Source organism: Mus caroli, chromosome 13 (assembly GCF_900094665.2).
Source record: "Mus caroli chromosome 13, CAROLI_EIJ_v1.1, whole genome shotgun sequence".
Taxonomy (NCBI): Eukaryota; Metazoa; Chordata; class Mammalia; order Rodentia; family Muridae; genus Mus; species Mus caroli.
In genome coordinates, this window is record NC_034582.1 from 97804435 (window position 1) to 97826060 (window position 21626).

At 34.0% G+C, this 21626-nt stretch overlaps 1 protein-coding gene across 2 annotated transcripts in view; it reads left to right on the forward strand.

Annotated features, from left to right (window-relative positions):
- Positions 1–19690, forward strand: part of Cenpk (centromere protein K) — a 21240-nt gene extending 1550 nt beyond the window's left edge. Inside the window, exons 2-10 of one of the 2 annotated variants that reach the window (XM_021179999.2) lie at positions 678–828; positions 2598–2654; positions 4090–4162; positions 6127–6173; positions 12171–12253; positions 12338–12436; positions 12726–12852; positions 15189–15242; positions 16469–17032. In XM_021179999.2, the coding sequence (XP_021035658.1) occupies positions 712–828; positions 2598–2654; positions 4090–4162; positions 6127–6173; positions 12171–12253; positions 12338–12436; positions 12726–12852; positions 15189–15242; positions 16469–16588 (777 nt within the window). In that variant the 5' untranslated portion in view covers positions 678–711 and the 3' untranslated portion in view covers positions 16589–17032. Of the gene's footprint in view, positions 1–677; positions 829–2597; positions 2655–4089; positions 4163–6126; positions 6174–12170; positions 12254–12337; positions 12437–12725; positions 12853–15188; positions 15243–16468; positions 17033–19483 lie in introns of those variants that run through there. The other variant, XM_021179998.2, reaches the window with a different exon arrangement.
- The last annotated feature ends 1936 nt before the right edge of the window (positions 19691–21626 follow it).

Genomic DNA, 21626 nt, shown 5'->3' on the forward strand with positions numbered 1-21626 from the left:
CGAGACAGGGTTTCTCTGTATAGCCCTGGCTGTCCTGGAACTCACTTTGTAGACCAGGCTGGCCTCGAACTCAGAAATCCGCCTGCCTCTGCCTCCTAAGTGCTGGGATTAAAGGCATGGGCCACAACACCTGGCTGTATCTGCTCTTAAAATTCAAATTCCTTGATACTTCCTCACAGTGGATCACCTTAGGTGCCATTTCACTTAGTTGGAAGAAGTAATTCAAACACATCTTCCACAAGCTCTTACCAATACATCTCCTCACCTACCTGAAATTTGCACTCTTGTTATTCTACTGACTCTCCTGTTACAATGGAACTTTTTAAAATTTAAATCCATTCTTCAGTTAGTGGATACTTAGTTGATTACATATCTGGGCTATTGTGAATGGTGCTATAGTAAACAAGATTGTAAACATCTTTTCAACATGCTAGTTTCCTTTGTTTGGATATATATCTAATAGTGGAATTTCTGGATCCTGTGGTAGTTCTGTTTCTAATTTTTGCTTACATCCATACTTTTTTTTTTTTTTTTAAATAATGGCTATATGAAAGTATTCCCTCCAACGGGTGCATGTTCATATTTCTCTTTCGATAAAAAGGACTTTTTGTTTATTAGTCACTCCTACATTCAGCAGATAGTTGTTTAATGCATGTGTCTTTTTTATTTAACGTTAGTAGTTGCAGTAAGGTGAAGAAAACTATAAAGGATATGTCAGAGAATAAACAGGAAGTACATCCAGATACTATTACAGATGTGGAAGCTGTTATAGATACAGAGGAGGAACTTATTAAAGAATGTGAAGAAATGTGGAAAGACATGGAAGATGTAAGTTTCAACAGATAAAAGTGATATATTAATATAATTTTACATAATTGACTTAGGAAAGAAACCGTGTTAGTTTCCCCATAACTTTTATTTTATAAATTATTTGTATAGATTTTATACCAAAAAGCATTCTTTAAAAATTTTTTATACTTGATAAGCTGTAGAAAGAGAAAAAAAAAATAATGGTAGTTCTGGTTCTCAGATTTTTTTGCTTATAGAGGTCATTCATACTATTGTATATAATGCACCATTAAGGGTATTATGGTAGAATGCAAAAAACTATACTTAGGAGAAATGTGTAAGGCATTATGAAGGAGTCAAGGTTACCTTTCTACAAGAAGTAAACGGATAATTAAGAACCTGTGAAATTAGGACAAGACAAAAATGGAAAAGTCTGAATGTATAGTTTAAAGAGGTTAGAGAAATCTTGGTAAGATTTTATGGAAAAATATATACTAGGAAAAGGAAATCTTGTGAACTAAGACTGTAGAGAATTAGCTTGGAATAAGAACATGGATTTTGTGGAGTGGGTTCAATGGGAGATCATTAAAAGGTTGAAATTCACTGTGAAATGATTGGCTACATGAAAACAATCGTTTTGTTGTGTTTTAATACAAGAGTACAGAAACAGGATGCTTTTAGAGAATCTCGTAGTCATCCTGGTAAGGCCTGATGAAGGCCTGAATGCTGTCATTGCAAGAGTGAATTCAAGAGATTCTAAGGAGGTTGGAACTATTCGGACACAAAAGTTAATAAATGCCAGATTAGAGGAAATCATGAATCATTTCAGTACCTGTTTGGGACAGTAGATGTTGACTGAATTAGTATCCAAATTAGAGAATATAGCTGTAGAACTAATACATAATTAAGAATTATGAGTGAAGCAAATATAGAAATTAAAATGTTGACCTTGAAATTATGAATTTTTTTTTGTGTGAGAGACACTTGATACACTATGCTATTTTGGTAAATTTTTTTCTCTTTAACATATGATATAAATCACAGACACAAGTAATATCCTACTTCAGTAAAGCAAGAGGGATGAATGAATTTTTTATGAATATAGAGAGCATCCTGCTCTTTTCACTAAACTTTATGAGTATGAACAATGAATAACATTTAAAAAAATCATTTTGTCAAAAATCCTTGGTGCTTTATGTCACTACTATATTTACTAAATAATTCTTACAATTCTTTTTTTGTTGTTTTCCACTATAGAAACTTGCATTTTACAAGATAACTTTAAATTTTACAGAAAATTACTACAATCAGATATGAGGACAGATAAGACTTAAGCTCCTCATATTTTAACGTATCAGACAACCATTAACATTGTTTGGTATTAAAGTCAGGCAAACAATATTTCTTTGAGGCATATCATGTTAACTACTTATTTGTTTTGTTATTATTCTATAGTACTTTTTTCATGTGTTTGCTTACCTCCCATTATGTGGCTTAGAATTCATGCAAGCTCGTGGGTGTTGTAATAATCACTGTTTTGGAGAGAGAGGGGAATGCAACCAAAGTTTCTGTAGGTGCTCTACTACTGAGCTACATATACAACTCTTCCTTTTTTCCTTTTGATACACTCACTTTGGAACCAGTTTGACTGCCTTCTTCATCTTATGTAAAAATTTAAATAAATTCTGTAAGGCATGTTTATATGTTTTTAAAAAGGATGTTGTATTGGGCTTGTTTACAAAAGGGAGAAGGGAATTGTCTATGGTTTGTAAGTATATCACTTGTTTTTCTTTACTTTTTAAATCAAGTGTCAGAATAAATTATCACTTATTGGAACTGAGACACTCACGAATGCAGATGCTCAGGTATGAACTTTTTTATTCCGCTCTAGAAAATAGATAAGCAGAATTCATTCTTTTTGTACAAAAGTTTATGTGTTTATATTAACTCCAATATAGCCTTATTAATATTTATATTTTTTAAATTAATTAGCATATGTGAGTGTGTGTGTGTGTGTGTGTGTGTGAGAGAGAGAGAGAGAGAGAGAGAGAGAGAGAGAGAAGTCCTATTGTGTTAAGAGTTCTCAAGTGATCTTTTGTAAGTTTGATGATTCTTAAAGCAGATGCATAGGACTCTATGTAGTCTACTTATGGCTGAGATTTATGATAGTGAAAGGATGCATTGTCAAATCAGGAAGGGAAAAAGGTACATGGGATAAAGTTGAGAGGAAACAAGATGTGAACTTTCAGGAGTTGTCTCACAATATAGTCATTTACCACTTTATATTAGCTTATCAACTTGTGAGGTGAAACATTGTTTACTCTTAGAGAAACTTGGCATCCAAACTCTACCTAGCAGATAATCAAAATACCAGAAGATGTTTGAATAGTTTTGGCATTGGAAGCCACTCTTAAAGAGTTCGTTTTTTGGAAACCATCTTGAAATCAGTCCAAGTTCACAAATCCAAGGCAAGGGCTGATCTATGTGCAGACCTTTTAAGAAGTATCAGTTTCTGCTTTGCTTTGATGACTCATTTCTGTATGCATAGTACCTTCATACCTTTAGCACTCAAACTCAGTTTTCTGTGATTTGTTTTCAAAGGCAGGGTCTCATTTAGCATACTCTGGCTTTGAACTTGCTCTGTTGCTGAAGCTGATCTTGAACTGACTCTTAGAGGGCTGATTTGAAAGCATATGTCACTATACCTGACTTAATTCTTTTCTGAAGCAGAAAGAAATATGGAGAAAACTTTTATAATATATTTCTTTAAAATATTATGGCTGTTTTAATTTACAAACTACTAATATATATTTAAAAGTCCTTTTTTGTGTGACACTGGAACTGCTCTCATCATTATCTTCACATATATTTTGAGTTGTTTTGAAGCAAAACTAAAAGCAGTTACAATATTTTTGAAAGATCACAGAAAGGAAATGAACATATTTAAGGAAAATTTGACTGAAAATACTGGCAAGACATAACATGCTATTTCTTTTGAGGGGAGAATGTCTTTCTATGTCAATATCATGGCTTTTTTGTTTGTTTGTTTTGTTTTAAGATATATTTAGGAAGTAAATGTGATATGCTTGGGTTCTTTTAGATTTGGTAGTAAGGCTGAATTCATTATTTTCCATAGCATATTATATCATTGCTGCAGAAGGCCATTTATGAGCAATGGTTATTATGATAGAATAAGTTTGGTGGTGCTCTTTTGTTGTCCACTTATTTTACAACTGTTATTACTGTATTATATTTTCATCTGTATATACAAGAAATAACTTGAAGTCTCTTTTTTTATAGCTCTCATTACTTATTATGCAAATGAAATGTTTGACTGCTGAACTTGGTCAATGGAAGAAAAGAAAACCCGAAAGTAAGATTCTTACTTTTAGGTTTGTATATTGTACACAAATTAATGCAGTATTAAATTAATGACCTCAAGAATGACAACATCCATTTGTTTTCAAAATTGCCCATGGTTGTTGATCTAGGATCCACTCCAGTTTTCTTTTCTACATTAAATTCTTATGTTAGAGCATAATAACTTGAACTGTGAAGACTTTATTATAGTAACTATTTTACCTTAAAGAATATTTTTACTGATTATGGAATTCATAGTTATCTTCTTTATCACCTGATAAGTCTACTGCTTCTGTTTTCCTATCTATAAGTAAAGCAAAATACTGTTTTCTTTGTATGGTTTTGTTGTTTTTCCTCCTGGCTGCTTTGAAGAATTTTAGCTTTCAGATGAAATTACAGTTTATGTTGGCATAGATTTCTTTAGGTTTACCTTATCCACTTTCTTAAATTTGTGGAGTTATGTCTTTTGCAAAACTTGAGAAACTCCATGACTATTTCATATTTTCTCAGTCTCTTAGCCTTTTCTTCACTACTGAAGTTCCAGCAACATGATGATGTTTCGTTCATTACGGTTCCACAGCTCTCCTAATGTTCTGTTTTCTAAATGTTTAATTATGAAAAATACACACAAACTGTATTCCTTCACTTTGTAAATAGCTGCCAAAACTCTTTGCACTGCATTTGTTGAAATGGGTTAGTACTTTTGTTAACCAGCTGTTACTAAAAAACAAAACAAAACATGGGATGAACAATTTATCACTAGCCAAAGTTTATTTGGCTTGTGGTTTTAGAAGTTTCAGTCCATGGTTGGTTGGCTGTGTCACTTTTGGACCTGTGGAAAGGGAAGACATGGTGACTGCCCATGGTGCTTATTTCATGCCCTCCAGGTCTCAGAGAAAGGCAAAAAGGTACCAGATTCCCGTGCTTCCAGGCCACCTCTCTAGTTACCCAATAATTTCTCTCTACTGCGGCGTTTTACCTCAGAAAGCTTCTGTTAGCTCTCATCAGTCTCAAAGTTGGCACCCAAGCCTTCAGCACATGATGTGGTGCAGATACCCTAACCGTACAAGAGTTACTCCAGAATTACATACAACGGACTTTAAAATTGTCCTTTAAAGTACATAGAGGATGGCTCTCTTTTAAAAGGCTTTCTAAAATAGTAGAAAAGTTTTTAGTAATATATCATTTGATAATTTCAAATCACATTTGATTAAAAACTAAAATTTTGAATAAATATTGACTAGTTTATTAATTTCTCTGGGAAATTAAATGTTTATTTCTCTTGGCTCGAAAACATGTATAATATGCTGTATATAATTTGTTGATTGTAGATGCATTTTTACAAAGAAGTCTGATATAATCTTACAGAGTTTTAACTATATTTCTATATAATTCCATTTCTGGGAGTATAGTCCTTGAAATTAAAGCACTAGTAAATAAAGACATAAAAACATGTCTAACATAGTATTAGTACTCAGTTTCAAAAATTATTACTACAATATAATAAATACACATAAAATATTATGAAGTTATTAAACGATGAATTAACTTATGTACCATGGGAGTTCTACTGAGTGAAAACGATGTTAACATATCTAGTATGCTATTCTTATAATACCAACCATGACAAGAAATAAACCTTTCATGTTTGTGAATGCTTCCATATATTTATAGGATTTATGACTACAGAGAAAATAATCCAAGGAACCTCTTTTATAAACATTACTAAGCATGTTTTTTAGGCCTTAGGAAAGAAAAGATCTTAAAAAAAAAGCATAGATATCAAATTATCTAGTGTTATATACTTGCAGTTATATGTGTAAAAATAGTAATCTAGAAGTCATAAAAATGAATATATTTTATAAAAGTTTGGTAATACATGAGTTAAATTGAAAAGAGTTATCTTAGAAAAGCCACAAAATCAAATTCTTGAAATTAACTAAGAGATATGACTTTGTTTTATTTTTATTTATGTAGTAATTCCCCTAAATGAAGACGTTTTGTTAACGTTAGGAAAAGAAGAGGTGAGTTGTTTTTAGTAATATTCTAAATAATTTATAGTTAGAACTTCTTTATATCAGTTTGTGACATAAGTAAACTAAACCACTCAACACATTAAAATTTATGTTTTTCATTGAACTAAGTTATTTTAAAGGTTTGAAATTTTTTATTTTTACTGTTTGTCTATGTATTTATTCTGATGTAAGTGTGAGAATGTGTGCATGTGGAGGTCAGAGGACAGCTTTGAGACAGGATTTCTTTGTTATTTTCCATTGGGTATGCCAGGGTAGCTAGCTCATAAGCTTCTATAAGGATTCTCCTTTTTCCACCTCCCTTTTGCCATAGCCATGCTGGGATTACAGACTATATTTTAGAGCTTTATCCTCACCAGAAATTAGTTCTTTGCCAGTATCTGCAGCAGATGGTTCTATAGCAAGCATCAGCTTGGTGTCCTTTAATTTAGTTTAAAATCAAATTTTTGATGAATCATTTGTTTCATGAGACCACCTCTTACCAAAGATGACAGTTGCAATAGTAGGTTTTCTCTTGTACTTCTGACCAATTGACTATGAATCAGTTTGCTTGTCTCCATCTTCAGGTGTGAATAATTTTCTAGAGAGACTCACGGATCTCACAGAAACTTTCTTACTCATTTGTTATAGAAGACATCACCAAAATATGCAGATGAAAAACTAGATGAAAAAGATGTATAGATTAAAGTCTATAGGAAAGGAACGGAGCTTTGGTATCCTGAGTGTGCTACCATGCCAGACCTTCCCGTCCATCCATTTAGCTGTTTAGAAGTTTCCTGAATCCATCCTTTTGATTTTTATATGAAAACTACTATGGAGGGAAAATTGACCAAATAATTGGTCAATAATTAACTTTCAGCTCTTTTTCTCTCTCCAAAAATTTGGGGCTAGAACTAAAAGTCCCAATCATGTGATCATGCCTTGGTCTTTCTAGTCTCTAGCCCTCATCTTAAAACTGGCTAGGCTCTGCTTTTCATCCAGTAGTGTATTAAAAGGTATTTACCATGTTAGAAATGTCTAGTGTGTTAGGACTGTTAAGCCAGGAAAAATGGATTAAGACCAAAATATCTTAGCATGGGGACTCAACAGCTGTCATTGGAAAGTTGAGACAGGAGAATTGCCCAGGGTTCAATAGTGAGTTTGAGTTAGTCTGAGTTACCTGTCTCAAAATATGGATAGGGGAAATAAGACTGAAATAACTATTTTATAGCATACTGTTGCTCAGTGGAGAGAAGGTTGTCTTTGTGATAAAGAAACAACGATTAGGAGTGGTGGTTCAAAGTTTTAATGTCAGCATTTGGGAGGCAGAGGCAGATAAATCTCTGAATTTGAGGCTAACCTGGTCCACAGAGCAAATTACACAGCTAGCCAGGGCTTCCCAGAGAAACCCTGTCTCTCAAAAACTGGACCAAACCAAACCAAACAAAACAAAACAAAAACCAACCAAATCTTCAGTCTGTTCATATTACCAAGATTGAGAAAGTGTGTTCACCTAGGTATGACATAGTGGGGTGGAAAATGTACAAACCTAGGGATATTTTGGGTACCTGTGGGAACAGATGGAGCCATGAGAACCACACTGGGGAAAACTGAAGGAATCCTGTTTATTACCTACCAATTTCAGTTCTTTCAGACTGTATCTGGATAAACCACCTTGATAGCCGCATAGGGCTGCAGAAACTGAGTGATCTACTGGGCTTGGCCTCAGGGCTCTAGGTCTTTGCCTTAAACAGCAAACCATATGTTAAATGGAGGCAGGTCCTGAGGCCAAACAGTTGCTGTAGCTTCAAGCTCTTAACAGTAATCTTTAAGTGATGGGACTTACTGCCTGTACTGGCTGGTTTTGTGTGTCAATTTGACACAGCTGGAGTTATCACAGAAAGGAGCTTCAGTTGAGGAAATGCCTCCATGAGATCCAGCTGTAAGGCATTTTCTCAATTAGTGATCAAGGGGGAGGGCCCCTTGTGGGTGGTACCATCCCTGGGCTGGTTCTTGGGTTCTATAAGAGAGCAGGCTGAGCAAACCAGGGGAGGCAAGCCAGTAAAGAACATCCCTCCATGGCCTCTGCATCAGCTCCTTCTTCCTGACCTGCTTGAGTTCCAGTCCTGACTTCCTTGGTGATGAAACAGCAATATGGAAGTGTAAGCCGAATAAACCCTTTCCTCCCCAACTTGCTTCTTGGTCATGATGTTTGTGCAGGAATAGAAACCCTGACTAAGACACTGCCCTTTACAAAGTTGAACCACTTTTCAGCATGTATAATCTAATCTTCCTCTCTACTCCATTTCCTAGTCAGGCACTCCGACAGGAGTTCCCATGAGTGTCTAGTTGTAGCAATATAGGGAAAGACAAACTGGATTGGTTTTGTTTTTGCAGGTGTGGTCTGCTATTTGGGAATCACTCCCACACTGGTCTATCTCCCTACCCCCTCACAACCCCCCCCCCCCACTGAATTTAAAGTTTGTGAGAGCTATGGGCTTATTCTTTCATTAGGATTACCAGTCTGTTGTCAGAGCTTCATGGCTTATGATTTCAGCTTTCTGTCAGTGTGCATCCCTACAACCCCTAGTAGAGTTAAAGCTTTACAGGCCACTCCTACTTTTCCCTGTATAGCCTTTCTTCATGCTTTTCAGCTGCTCCATCATCTCTTTCATGATTTCTATTGGTCTTCCTTTCTTTAAACTATGTTTTAAATATTCTGACAATTCTCATTCTCATAGTACCAGAAGGGTAGTAATTCTCTTCATATTCACAAAGGGATTTATTTCACCACTGGATAACTGTAATATAATGGGCAAAATTGAACAACAACAACAACAAAAAACCCAAGTGATGTTTATAGTAGATTTATCATAGCTGTGTTTAACTAGAAAGAGGAAATTTTTTTCTAACCCTGTTTCTGAAGGGTTTTTTAAGCTAGAGATCATCAAATCTAGGGAGGGTTTTGTGCATGATAGAAGGGAAACTCTCCCAGTAAGCTCCATCCTTAGATCCATCCTTTTATTTTAAAGTAAGGAATTAACAGTGAATTTTTCATGCTTTCTGAATTCATTGTAATGACTTAAAGAGCTAGCTTTAGGCATCATTGATTTCTTTCCTCACCTCCTCCTCTCTCTGTTCCTTTCACCCCATCTCACATTTAATTTTTTTTTTTATTCCTTATCATTGTTTCTTTAAAAAACCAACAAACAAACAAACAAAAAGATTTATTTTTTTCCTGAATGTGGGTACACTATAGCTGTCTTCAGATACATCAGAAGAGGGCATCAGATCCCATAACAAATGGCTGTGAGCCACCATATGGTTGCTAGAAATTGAACTTAGGACCCCTGGAAGACCAGTGTTCTTAACTGCTGAGCCATCTCTCCAGCCCTCATTATTTCTTTAGTATTAAGAGCTTTATTTTTTTCTTTTTTTAGTTTATGATAAAAAAAAATAAGACCATTAATTTGAGAATTTTCTTGTTTCTGTTTTTCTAACAAGGATTTAAAATTTAATTATCCGAATATATATTTTATGTATGAGTGCTTTGTTTGCATTTATGGTTGCACACCAGAAGAGGGCATCAGATCCCATTTTAGATGACCGGCTGTAAGCCACCATGTTGCTGGGAATTCAACCCAAGATTTCTAGAAGAACACAAAATTCAGTTGCTCTTAACCATTGAGTCATCTTTTAAGCACTGCTTCTAGAAATTTTAATGTTATGTTTTTATTTTTAGTCATAATAATTGATGATTGAAGTTATAGTTTCTCAGTTCCCTATTTATTCTTTCTTTGTCACATAGCTTTGTTTTACAGCTTTTTTAGTGTCCACATATTTGCAGTTTCCTAATTTTCTTTGTTAATTTCTAATTTAATTCCATTGTTAGACAATTTAATATGGTATCAGTGTGATATTGTTCTTTTGATCTATTATTGATCTCATTAATGTAGTGATATGTATATGCTTATTCATTTTAATCCAACTTTTTTGTGGTCTCATTTTTCTCTTTTCTTGCTTTCTTGGTTTACATTTCTTTAAAAAAGCCTTTTTATTTCATGTTTTAGTTAGGGTTCTGTTGCTATGATGAGACACCATAACCATGGGAATTCTTGTAAAGGAAAGCATGTAATTGGGGCTGGCTTACAGTTCAAAGGTTTAGTCCATTGGGTTTTTTGTTTGTTTGTTTGTTTGTTTTTGTTTTTTTGTCTTGGTTTGGTTTGGTTTTTCGAGACAGGGTTTCTCTGTGTAGCCCTGGCTGTCCTGGAACTCACTTTGTAGACCAGGCTGGCCTCGAACTCAGAAATCTGCCTGCCTCTGCCTCCCAAGTGCTGGGATTAAAGGTGTGCCACCACCACCTGGCGGTTTAGTCCATTGTTATAATGTCAGAAAGCATGGTAGCACACAGGCAGATGGTGCTGCTGGAGAAGAAGCTGAGAGTTCTATATCCTAATCAGAAGGAAGCCGGAAGAGAGAGTGACACTGTGCCTGGCTTGAACATCTGAAACCCTAAAGCCCACCCCCATAACACACTTCCTCCAACAAGGCCATACCACAATATAATGCCACTTTCTAAGAGCCTTGGGGGCGGGGGCTATTTTTATTCAAACCGCCATATTACAGTACTGGATTTCTAGATATTTCTATTTTCTTATTTTGTTTTATTTTTTAGTTACTTTAGAGTTTATAAAACACATGTATAACTTATAATGGATTTAAAGTTAGAAAAAAATAATTAGTGGAAACCCTTGCAATTCAGAGAATAGAATAGTAATTAACATGTTTTTCCAAGGAAAGAATAGTAGATAAGAGGACAGCATGTAACTCAGTTTCACATGGTCTTTGTGTTGGTCAGGTATCTCAAATGGAACATTGTTAACTGTTAATTTGTTAAGCAGCTTTCGCTCCTACTGGTTTGTGTGTATGTTGTACCCGCCCAAAAGTTCTGGATTCATGAATGAAAGACACACGCACAGACACATATGTGCATGCATGTGAGCGTGTGTCAGCTAATTTTGATGTACCTTGACTAGATCAATGGCTGCGCACTTCTAAACCTCCCTGAGACTAGCACACACCCCTCTCTGGTATTCCTGAGTTAACATCTTTTAAAATCTACATTTCATTTCTGCTATCCCAAACACAATCAGGGAAGTGGCCTATCATAGTGATTCTCTCTCTCCCTTGGTCCCTTGCTCACGCAATCTAATAGTTCCACTTCTGTCTCCCTGCCCAGGCATTGACTTTATAGCAATTCTTTATTAGCAGTTAGATCTAGTTGGTGTCAGGGACCCTCAGGTCTGTAAGGGTGGCTTTGGGAGCCAAATTAAGAGAAAACATTAGAAGCAATTCCCAACATACCAGAAACCTTTGAATTTATTTTTTGCTCTGTCTGGAATTTTCTTCTACTAGATAGTAACTTTGTTTGATTTTGGTCTTTTTTCTGCTACTCACATGTTACCTAGTCAGAGATCTTTACAAATCATAATACCTTAGGACAGTTCTTCTTTGCACCTCATTGTGTTATTATTATTTTGGTTTATTTTTATCTTTCTGGTATATACCACCATTGCACTTACTGCTTAATTTCTGCATTACACTCTTTGTTTTCTTTACTCTTGCATTTTTCAGCAATGATTGCTGGCTAACAAGTTATGAATATTGAGTTGCAGGTTTAATCAATACTGAAAGAATGATAATCTATTCTTTGTCTTAATTGTGTGTTCTCATTAGAAAAAAATCTAATCTATTAAGTCCATTAATCTAGTTTCAATTTGAAATTAAAATATGTAGCTTGAAAATTCTTAAATTTTATATTTGTCAGTGATGTGTCACCAAAATTTACCATCTGCTTGCTGTATATTTATCATTTCCAACTTTTTCTGGTAAGCATTTTTACTGTTGGCTTCCACATTGAGACATTCTAGATCAATTTTACTGTTATTTGAAAACTGAACTATGTATAAACTAGGAGACAAAGCTTTAGCTTGAATTCTTTTATTCTAGTTCCAAAAATTGAGATGTGATCTTGAAATGGTACTATCTACCATTCAATCAAAGAATGAAAAGTTAAAAGAGGACTTAGAAAGGTAAATTTGTAATTTCTATTAATCATTGATACATACTGAGTTGGCACTTAAGTTTTTATTGACTATTGTTTTCCATGCTTAAAGGGAGCAACAGTGGTTGGATGAACAGCAGCAAATACTGGACACTCTTAACGTATTAAACAGTGATTTGAAAAATCAGGTGGTATCATTAACTGAATCAAGGTAATTCATTTTGTATTCTAGACTTTTTTCAGATTATTTTTGAAAAAAGAATTTATTGTATTATATAAAGCAGAAACAGTGGTCCTAAGTATTACCATTAGCTGTTTCATCTTTTTTTAGAATGACTTCTCTTACTATACTAGTTTCACTACTTGTTTTAAAGAATATTCTCTACTTTTATGGATCAAATGAAACTCCACAACATTTTGATCAATTTCCTGTGTAACCGGGAACGTGCACAAGTGTAATTTCTCAGTTTAATGTTTGTCTTATTATTTTGTATTATTAGAATCTTTAATGAACTGACAACTAAGATCCGTGGGATAAAGGAATTCAAGGAGAAGCTCTTGCTTACCTTGGGTGCTTTTTTAGACAATCATTTTCCTCTGCCTGATGCAAGTACTCCAAAGAAAAGGGTAAGTTTTAGAGAAGACAGTCTCTAAATGGTTATAATTGTATGTTTTTGTATAGGAACAAAAGCAAAGGAGTACGGCATAATGAGACATACACACAAATATTCCTTTATCCTATCATAGTTACCAAAAAATCCGAGATATTTTATTGTTTAATAAAATGGGATTGGTTAAATACATTTTTAAAGATTTAACATTTTATTTATTTATTTGTGTGTGTGTGTTTATTGTATGTGCACCCAGTGCCCACATGCTTGCATTGCCCAGTGTGTGTGTGGGATCAGAGGAAAACCTAATGGGAGTCTCTTTTCTGCTTCCACTGTGTCTGTTAAACATTGTCTCTGCTTCATGGTATCTGGCCAGCATACTGTATTAGTGGGCTGCCATAACAGAATACCAGAGACCCTGGCATAAAAATGGAATTTTTCTGTCTCAAGACTAGAAATGCAAGATTAAAGTACTCTCAGGGTTGGTTTCTGATGAGGTCTATTCCTGGCTGGGAGCTGACATCTTCTCACTCTGTTTACATTGATCTCAGCTCTACATGCAGGGGGAAAACTTTTTTTTAAAAGTTCTCTTACTGTCTTACTGTTACACAAAAACAAAACAACACACAACACACAAAACTCAAAACGTAGTCCTCATTGGAATTGGTCCCTGATGACCTCATGTAACACTTGTGTTCTCTTTCCAAATACAACTAACCAAATCTGAGTTTCAACACATACTTTTGAGGTACATAGTTCTGTTTACAACAGTGAACTTTACAACTTAATTACAAATACAAAAACAAAGTTAACCCAAATCCTTGCTCATCATTAACATGTTAGCAAGTCACTTACATAGTGAGTCACTAAAGTGGAGACACTGTCCTAAACACAGTGTGTACAGAAACAGGTTGATGGCTGATTGGTATAGGGGAATTTTATTCTTGCTATTATACCATCAATGATAAATATGATTTTAATTAATTTTGATAGAAGAAAAATGAAGTTCAAATGTTGTACTTGGAGAAATATTTCTTTGCTTCAAAATATTTTAGCACTGGAGAGAGAGAGAGAGACCTAAGACAAAGGGAACAAATAATGAGAAATATAAATGGTATAAGTTTGTATAACTTCATCTCTCAGTTTTAAGTAGTATGAATTTATTGATATAGAAATAAGAAACCATTCTTCCACCGAAACCTCCATTCTAATTTTGTTGTTTTTAATTTCAGTATTTATTTTGTATTGAGACACTACCATAGTATGCTTAGCGCTTATTCTATTTTATATTTGATTAATTACTTATTTTTATCAGTTCTTAAATTCAAGCCAATAATTTTTAGAAACTTTTTTATTTATCTTATTTATTTAATGTGTTTTGCATACACATATATCTATATACCACATGTGTGAGTTACAGAAGGTTGTGAATACCATGTGAGTGCTATGAATTGAACTCAGATCTTCTGGAAAAGCAATCAGAGCTCCTAACTATTAAGCCATTTTCTCCAGCCCCTTTAGCCAATTTTTTATAATTTATTTATTTATTGCCAAATGATTTCTCTTAGGAATTTCTGAGACTTAAGCATGCCTATTTAAATTTAATCTGTGTCTTTATATTTGCTAGTCAGTTCTGTAACTACTTTGCTTTCTCTATCTCTCTGACTCTCTCTCTCTGCTCAGAAGTTAGCAGAATTAAATAGATGTCCAAAAATTATAACATCTGCAGTTGTGTAAGAGCATATTCTTTCTTTTTATTTGTGATGGTTAAATCACACCTAGATCATTTGAGAGACTTAACCATGATTATAGTTATGAGGGATCTCAAACTATGTCATAAGAAAAAGTTGAAGAAACTAATGAAGATTAATATGTAAAACACTTGAGCATTATAGTGGCTGTCTTCTAATTTTTAAGAAATAAGTTACTCCATGTTATTCAAAGGTAAAAAGTTCGGTGAACTGAGTCAATGCTAGGAACTTTTGATATCTATTGGGACGTGTCAAGACCTATGGGAAGGTAAAAAGGAAGGAAGGCTCCCTTAGAAGCCTCCGTGAAGTGTAGTAGAATACGATGTGCTTGGGGAATTTTTTGTGTGGCTCAAACATACTACTTTATTTTATATTATATTTATTATACATATAATATAATATGTTTATGGGTAGCTTAAACTGTATCTTAAAATAAATATATAAAGGTTTCTATTAAATTTTTTAAGATTCTAACTTGTACCATGAAGTGTTGTTTACTCTCAGAATTTGTCTTCACCATGTACAATTACAACTAAGAAATGTTTTTAAGCCATACGGTTTGATATTCTGTCATGTTAATTGTTATTTACATTTCTCAAAGAAAAACGTTCAAGACTCGAATGCACAGCTGATAACACTGAATGAAATATTAGAGGTAAGTGTAGATTTTTTTGCTATCTCTTTAGTGAACAATTAGTGTTAAAGAAAAAAAAATACTACTTTTATTTTCTATTAAGAATACTTGTCCTGGACATGGTAACACTTGCCTTTAATCCCAGCACTCTGGAGGCAGAGGTAGGTGAATCTCTTGAGTTTGAGGCCAGCCCTGGTCTACAGAGTGAGTTCCAGAACAGCAGGGCTACAGTCTGTCTTGAAAAATGAAAATTTAAAAAGGTTTTTGTTGTTGTTGTTGTTATTGTTGTTTTTGATTCTTTAAGAGAGTTGCTCATTTACTATTTGCACCCTAAAATCTTGTGCTGTTATTCTGAAAGAATTCAACTCAGTTATGCACCTAAAACTTATAACTGAATTTATAATTTTTTCTTAAATAAAATGTTTCATTTATTAGAAAGACTAATTCTAGCCTTTTTAGTTTGACATTTATTTTGTTTTATAAATAGACAATACCTTTAGCATTGTAAAAATATACTTGAACTCCACCCAGGTTATTTATTTATTGATTGATTGATTGATTGATTGATTGGTGGTGGTGGTGGTGGTGGTGGTGGTGGTGGTTTTTCGAGACAGGGTTTCTCTGTGTAGCCCTGGCTGTCCTGGAACTCACTTTGTAGACCAGGCTGGCCTCGAACTCAGAAATNCGCCTGCCTCTGCCTCCTGAGTGCTGGAATTAAAGGCGTGCGCCACCACGCCCGGCTCCAACCAGGTTATTAAAGAAATGAATTACTTTAGAAAACCTTAGGCAGAGCAGTCTATGAAAATCAAATAGTCATTTGCTTTTTAATTCTTTCTTTTGTTGAAATAGATTTTTTCCATATACTATATTCTGATTATGATTTCCCCTCCCCAAGTCCTCTCAATTCCTTCTTTAACTCCCCTTCTATCTGGATCCACACCTTTTCTGTCACTGGTTTGAAAACAAATAAGCATCTATGGAATAATAATAAAAGAAAACAAAGATAAACAAATTGGAATAGAACAAAACAAACTGAAGAAAAAGAGCCAGAGAAAAACACGAGACACACATATAGGTGCAGAGACATACACATTCACACATCAGTAATCCCATAAAAACACAGAGCCAGAAACCAGTATATGTATATCTATGAACAAAAGATCAATATGGGTTTTAAAAAATGCTTTTCCGTGACATTATGAGACCAAGAAGCTGTAAAGAGGCCAGTGAGTATATTTTGTTGTTAGGTCCCACTCCGGGCCATGGGCTCTACCATCGGGAGTTGTTGGTTTCCCAGGGAGACTTTCTTGGAGAAAGCTACATTTTCATTTGCAAGTGCTATCAGTTGGATACAGCTTCTGGATTAGGGATGAGTTCCCTCCTATCTCTGGGACAAGTAAATTTAGAAGAGTATTTTCAGAACTTAATGCGTTGGGTATAAGCAATTGATGTAAGAATATATCAATATTATTAATATATAGTAATATATCACTATCTTTAAAAAGCTAGATAGAAATAGTTGTCTGATTTATAATCAGACACTGTGTCGATATTTCTGATTTCCCTAGTTTAAAACTAAAACCTTTCCTGGATGTATTCACTATCTTTTATAAGGTTAAGAAAAGCTCCTTTAGGCTAGTGAGATGATTTAGTGGTTAAACGTGCTTGGTGCACAGCCCAGTTGTATGAGTTTGATCCCCAGGACCCATGGAGTGATGGAGAGCCGATTCCTGCGCATTGTCCTCTAAGTTGTTTATCATTCTCTCTGTATTTGTGCATACAGAGAAACAAATGTCATAAAAATTGTAAAGTGACACTTTATGTAAAATATTGATGTTATCTGAAACACATGGTTAAAAATTGGGATACAAAGCCGGGCGTGGTGGCGCACGCCTTTAAGGCAGAGGCAGGCGGATTTCTGAGTTCGAGGCCAGCCTGGTCTACAAAGTGAGTTCAAGAACAGCCAGGGCTACACAGAGAAACCCTGTCTTGAAAAAAAAAATTGGGATACAATACAAAATACAAAACTTAGAAAACCAAATACTTTCTTTGCAGTTCATATTATCAGTGACAAAAATACTTAATCTACAGTTTAGTGAAAAAAATTTGCACACTCATTTTCAATTTGAATTTTTACCATGTTTCTACTATCTTTTTTATTAGAATTTTAATTAATATAATCTAATAAAAATTGAAAACGAAAGATAAGATCTCTTTAAATTAATATTTTTCAGTTATTCGTTCGCTTTCTATGGTATTGGGATAGAAAGCAGGTCCTCACCATAGACAAGTGCTGTACCAGTGAGTTATAGAGCCAGCTCATAAAAATTTTACAATATATTAAGATAAATAGTTACTATAAAATATGAAAGTATTTCTTTATCATAATACTTAAAGGAAAGGCGATTGTGACCTTTTTATTTCACAGGATGAAGGACTTGAAATGGTCATATTAGTAACAATTGACATTTTTATTTTATTTTCTGAATTTAAATATTGATATAACTAAGATTGAAATTAGGGGTTGGCAGATTAATTTTAGTCACTTTTATAACACTTTATATTTGTATAAATTGTACCTTTTCTTTTCATGATCTTTAAAATAATATTTTTCAGTTAAAACTTTAACCTGAAATTAATGATTTGTCACAAATTATGTACACCTAAAGAGTCCTTAATTGTCCTTAGTTCTCAGACCTAGTTTCATAAATTGTTAAAAGAACTGAGAGGTAGATGAAGAAGGAAAATAATAACACATTTACCATTTTTACCATTGAAATATTACTTTTCAAATAATTGAATATAATTGCTTCACAAAAAATCTCTGGGGGCTGGTGAGATGGCTCAGTGGGTAAGAGCACCCGACTGCTCTTCCGAAGGTCCGGAGTTCAAATCTCAGCAACCACATGGTGGCTCACAACCATCCGTAACGAGATCTGACTCTCTCTTCTGGAGTGTCTGAAGACAGCTACAGTGTACTTACATATAAATAAATAAATCTTTAAAAAAAAAAAAATCTCTGAAAATGCCAGTAGATTTGTTGAAGACTGTGGAGTCTCAGATATCATTAGCAAGCTTCTGTAAGCTTTCTGGTGATGGCAGTATTTTGGTTTTCTTTTCTTTTTTAAATACGTTTTTGAGATAACTTAAAAAGTAATGTTTGATTATGGTGTTTTCATATATATGTGTCATTGTACCTTGCTCATTTTTGCCCCAATTCTTACCTCCTTCTATCCTTACTCCTGTCTTCCTGATACCCTTCCACTAAATAGTCTCCCTTATTTTGTTTTTCTTTCCTTCCTCAACTCTTGCTTTCTTCCTTCTCTGTGCCTCTTTCTCTACTCTCTGTCCCACCATCACCACAAGTCTTTCATTCCATTCATACATATACACATACACACACACTCCTATTTAAATCTAGATTCTGTGTAAGGGGAACAGGACTTTGGTCTAAGTTTGGCTTATTTCATATTTTCTAGTTCCATTTTCCTAAAAGTCAGATAATTTCATTATATGCACATATATTAAATATATTTTTATATATCTATATGGTGTATATATAAGTATGTATATATGTATATTATATACATGTATATTTTGTATACATGTATAAGATATATAAAACGTTTTCTTTATGGACTAATCTGTTGATATTCTCCTGGAGTGAGAAACCTGCTTCTCAATACCTTAGACCTTAATAAGAAGCCACATTTCCATGTGGAATAGAATTTGAGAAATGCTACCCTATACTACTCAAAGTTTGTCAAATTTCACTGTAAGATCTCAACATCCTTGGTAAAGTAATCAGAAATATTCAAGGAGAAGATGAAGGAAATGATAATGGGAAACAACTATTTTTTGAAGAATAAGCATAAGAATAGTTGTGGTTATCTTTTTTTGTGTTCAGTTTGTAAAATTTTAATTTTTTCCCCATAATGATGGAGAAAAAACCCAGGGCCTTATGTAGCCAGCTATATTCTACAGTTGATGTAAAAATTTTATTTTTTATAATTCTTGTTCTTATTTTAAAGGAAATTATGCTCAAAGACATAGGAAAGTTGTAAATATTTTTAGGTAGTTTTTAGGAATTGTTTTCATTTTACTAGATTCATTTTAATACATATTTCATCCACTAGTATCTATAGTCTTAAAAATCAGATGTTGTTTACATAACAGTAATGTTCATTGGCACAAAACTATTGTTTTATGAAGGTATCTAGACTTCCCCACAAAAGGTATATTTCTAATCATTTTTTTCTTAGATGCTTATAAATAGAATGTTTGATGCTCCACATGATCCATATGTTAAAATTCGTGATTCCTTTTGGCCACCATACATTGAGCTACTTCTGCGTTACGGAATTGCTTTGAGACATCCAGAAGATCCATCCCAAATAAGATTAGAAGCTTTCCATCAGTAAAATGATGATTTGTTTTCACACAGTACGGAATCTTCACACCCATGGATAAAGGAAACACAATTTTACTATTTAAATAAAGAATATTATTTGCAAATCAAGGGCATAGTCTATCTTATTTTGTTGTTGTTTTTGTTGTTTTGAAATACAGTCTCATGTATCCCAGCTGGTATTGGGCTTGTTGAGTACTCAGTTGGTTTACAATCCTTCACGACCATGCATACCCTGGTTGTCCACCTTTGAAATGACTTACACTGCATTGTACATGTTCAAAATGGGCCTTTTCAATTCAATCAATGTGTTGAAGTTATAAACTCTGTAGGTAAGAATGCAAGTAAAAGTATTCTAGACTTTAAAGCATTTAATGTAACTTGCCTCATTCAGTATTCTTAGGAAAATCTTATGAATGTGTGATTTTGAAATAACAAAGAATCTTAAAAACAACAAAAGAATTTGTGATTTTTGCTAATTTACATTTTTTTAAACTGTGTCATCATTTAAACTATTTCAGTTCCATTTGGCATTTAGTAATAGCTTTATAATTAGTAATTATAATGAAATATTAATTTAGATTTTTTTCTTGTGCTGGGGATTGAACTTAGGACCTCATGCAAGGTAGGTAAGTAATTTTATATAGTAATATAGTAAATGATATAATTCTAAAATGTTATATGCATATGCTTTTATTTCTAGATGTGTTATAAATTGGAATATTTAGCCAAGCATACTGGCACATGCCTTTAATCTTAGCATTGGGAGGCAGAGGCAGGCATATTGCTATGAGTGGAGGTCAGCCTGGTCTACATAGTGATTTCCAGGACAGCACAGGCTATGTAGAGAGACATGTCTCAAAAAAACAAAAAACCCCAAAACCAACCAAATAAACAACAAACTAATGTTTAACACTAACTTGAATTATTATAGTATCTACAATAGCTCAGCCTGTCATCAAATTTACTAGTTCTCCAACTTCTTGAGTACCTGAACAAAAGCTGTGCTATGCTTGATTCAAACCCAGGCTTCATTTATGCTAAGCAAATATTCTACCAATAGAGCTACATCTTCAGTCCTGAAAATATTTGAATTTGCTGTATTAAAACTAATATTCTATTTTTCTAAAGAATCTAGCTATTCACAGGGCATGGTTGTGCACGCCTTTAATCCCAGCACCTGGGAGGCAGAGGCAGACGGATTTCTGAGTTCCAGGCCAGCCTGGTCTACAGAGTGAGTTCCAGGACAGCCAGGGCTATACAGAGAAACCCTGTCTCAAAAAAAACAACCAAACAAACAAAGATTTTAAAGAGTAGCTAGTGCCTGGTTTGGTTATATGGCAACACCTACTGCTTCTCTGGCCTTCATTTGGCTACATCGTATTGTCTCCTAGAACACAGATATTCCTGTGTTCCTAGGCTTCCTCCTTCTTCCCTTTTAAGTGCATCTAGGATCCTAGCCTATTGGAGTGCTACCAAACTTCAAGGAGGTCTTTCCTGTCTTTTTATTAATCCTCTCTAGATAACATCTTGAGGAGGAAGATATGTAAAGAAGTGTGGTTTACTAATTCCCTCAAAGTTTTCTAAAGACGTGATATTGAGCATCTTTTCAGACACATATTTGACATCTCTTCATCTTTTTCTGTGATCTCCAACGTAATATTTTAACCAGCCTTTACCCTCCAATTATTTTTTGTTGTTTTATATTTTTGAAGCTATTCTGAGTATTTTTTCTTTCCATAAAAACTTGGAGTTGGTCATCAAGATCTCAAAAATAACTTGTTACGATTTTTTATTGAGATGGAATTCGACCTATAGGTAAAATAACAGTATAACTTCTTATTCATGAATATACTTCCAGTTACTTAGATCTTGGATTTCTTCTATCAGATGTTTGTGCTTTGTTTACACAAACATTTCACATATTTTGTTAAGACTTATGACTTAGTTACTGTACTGGCTAGTTTTGTGTCAACTTGACACAGCTGGAGTTATCA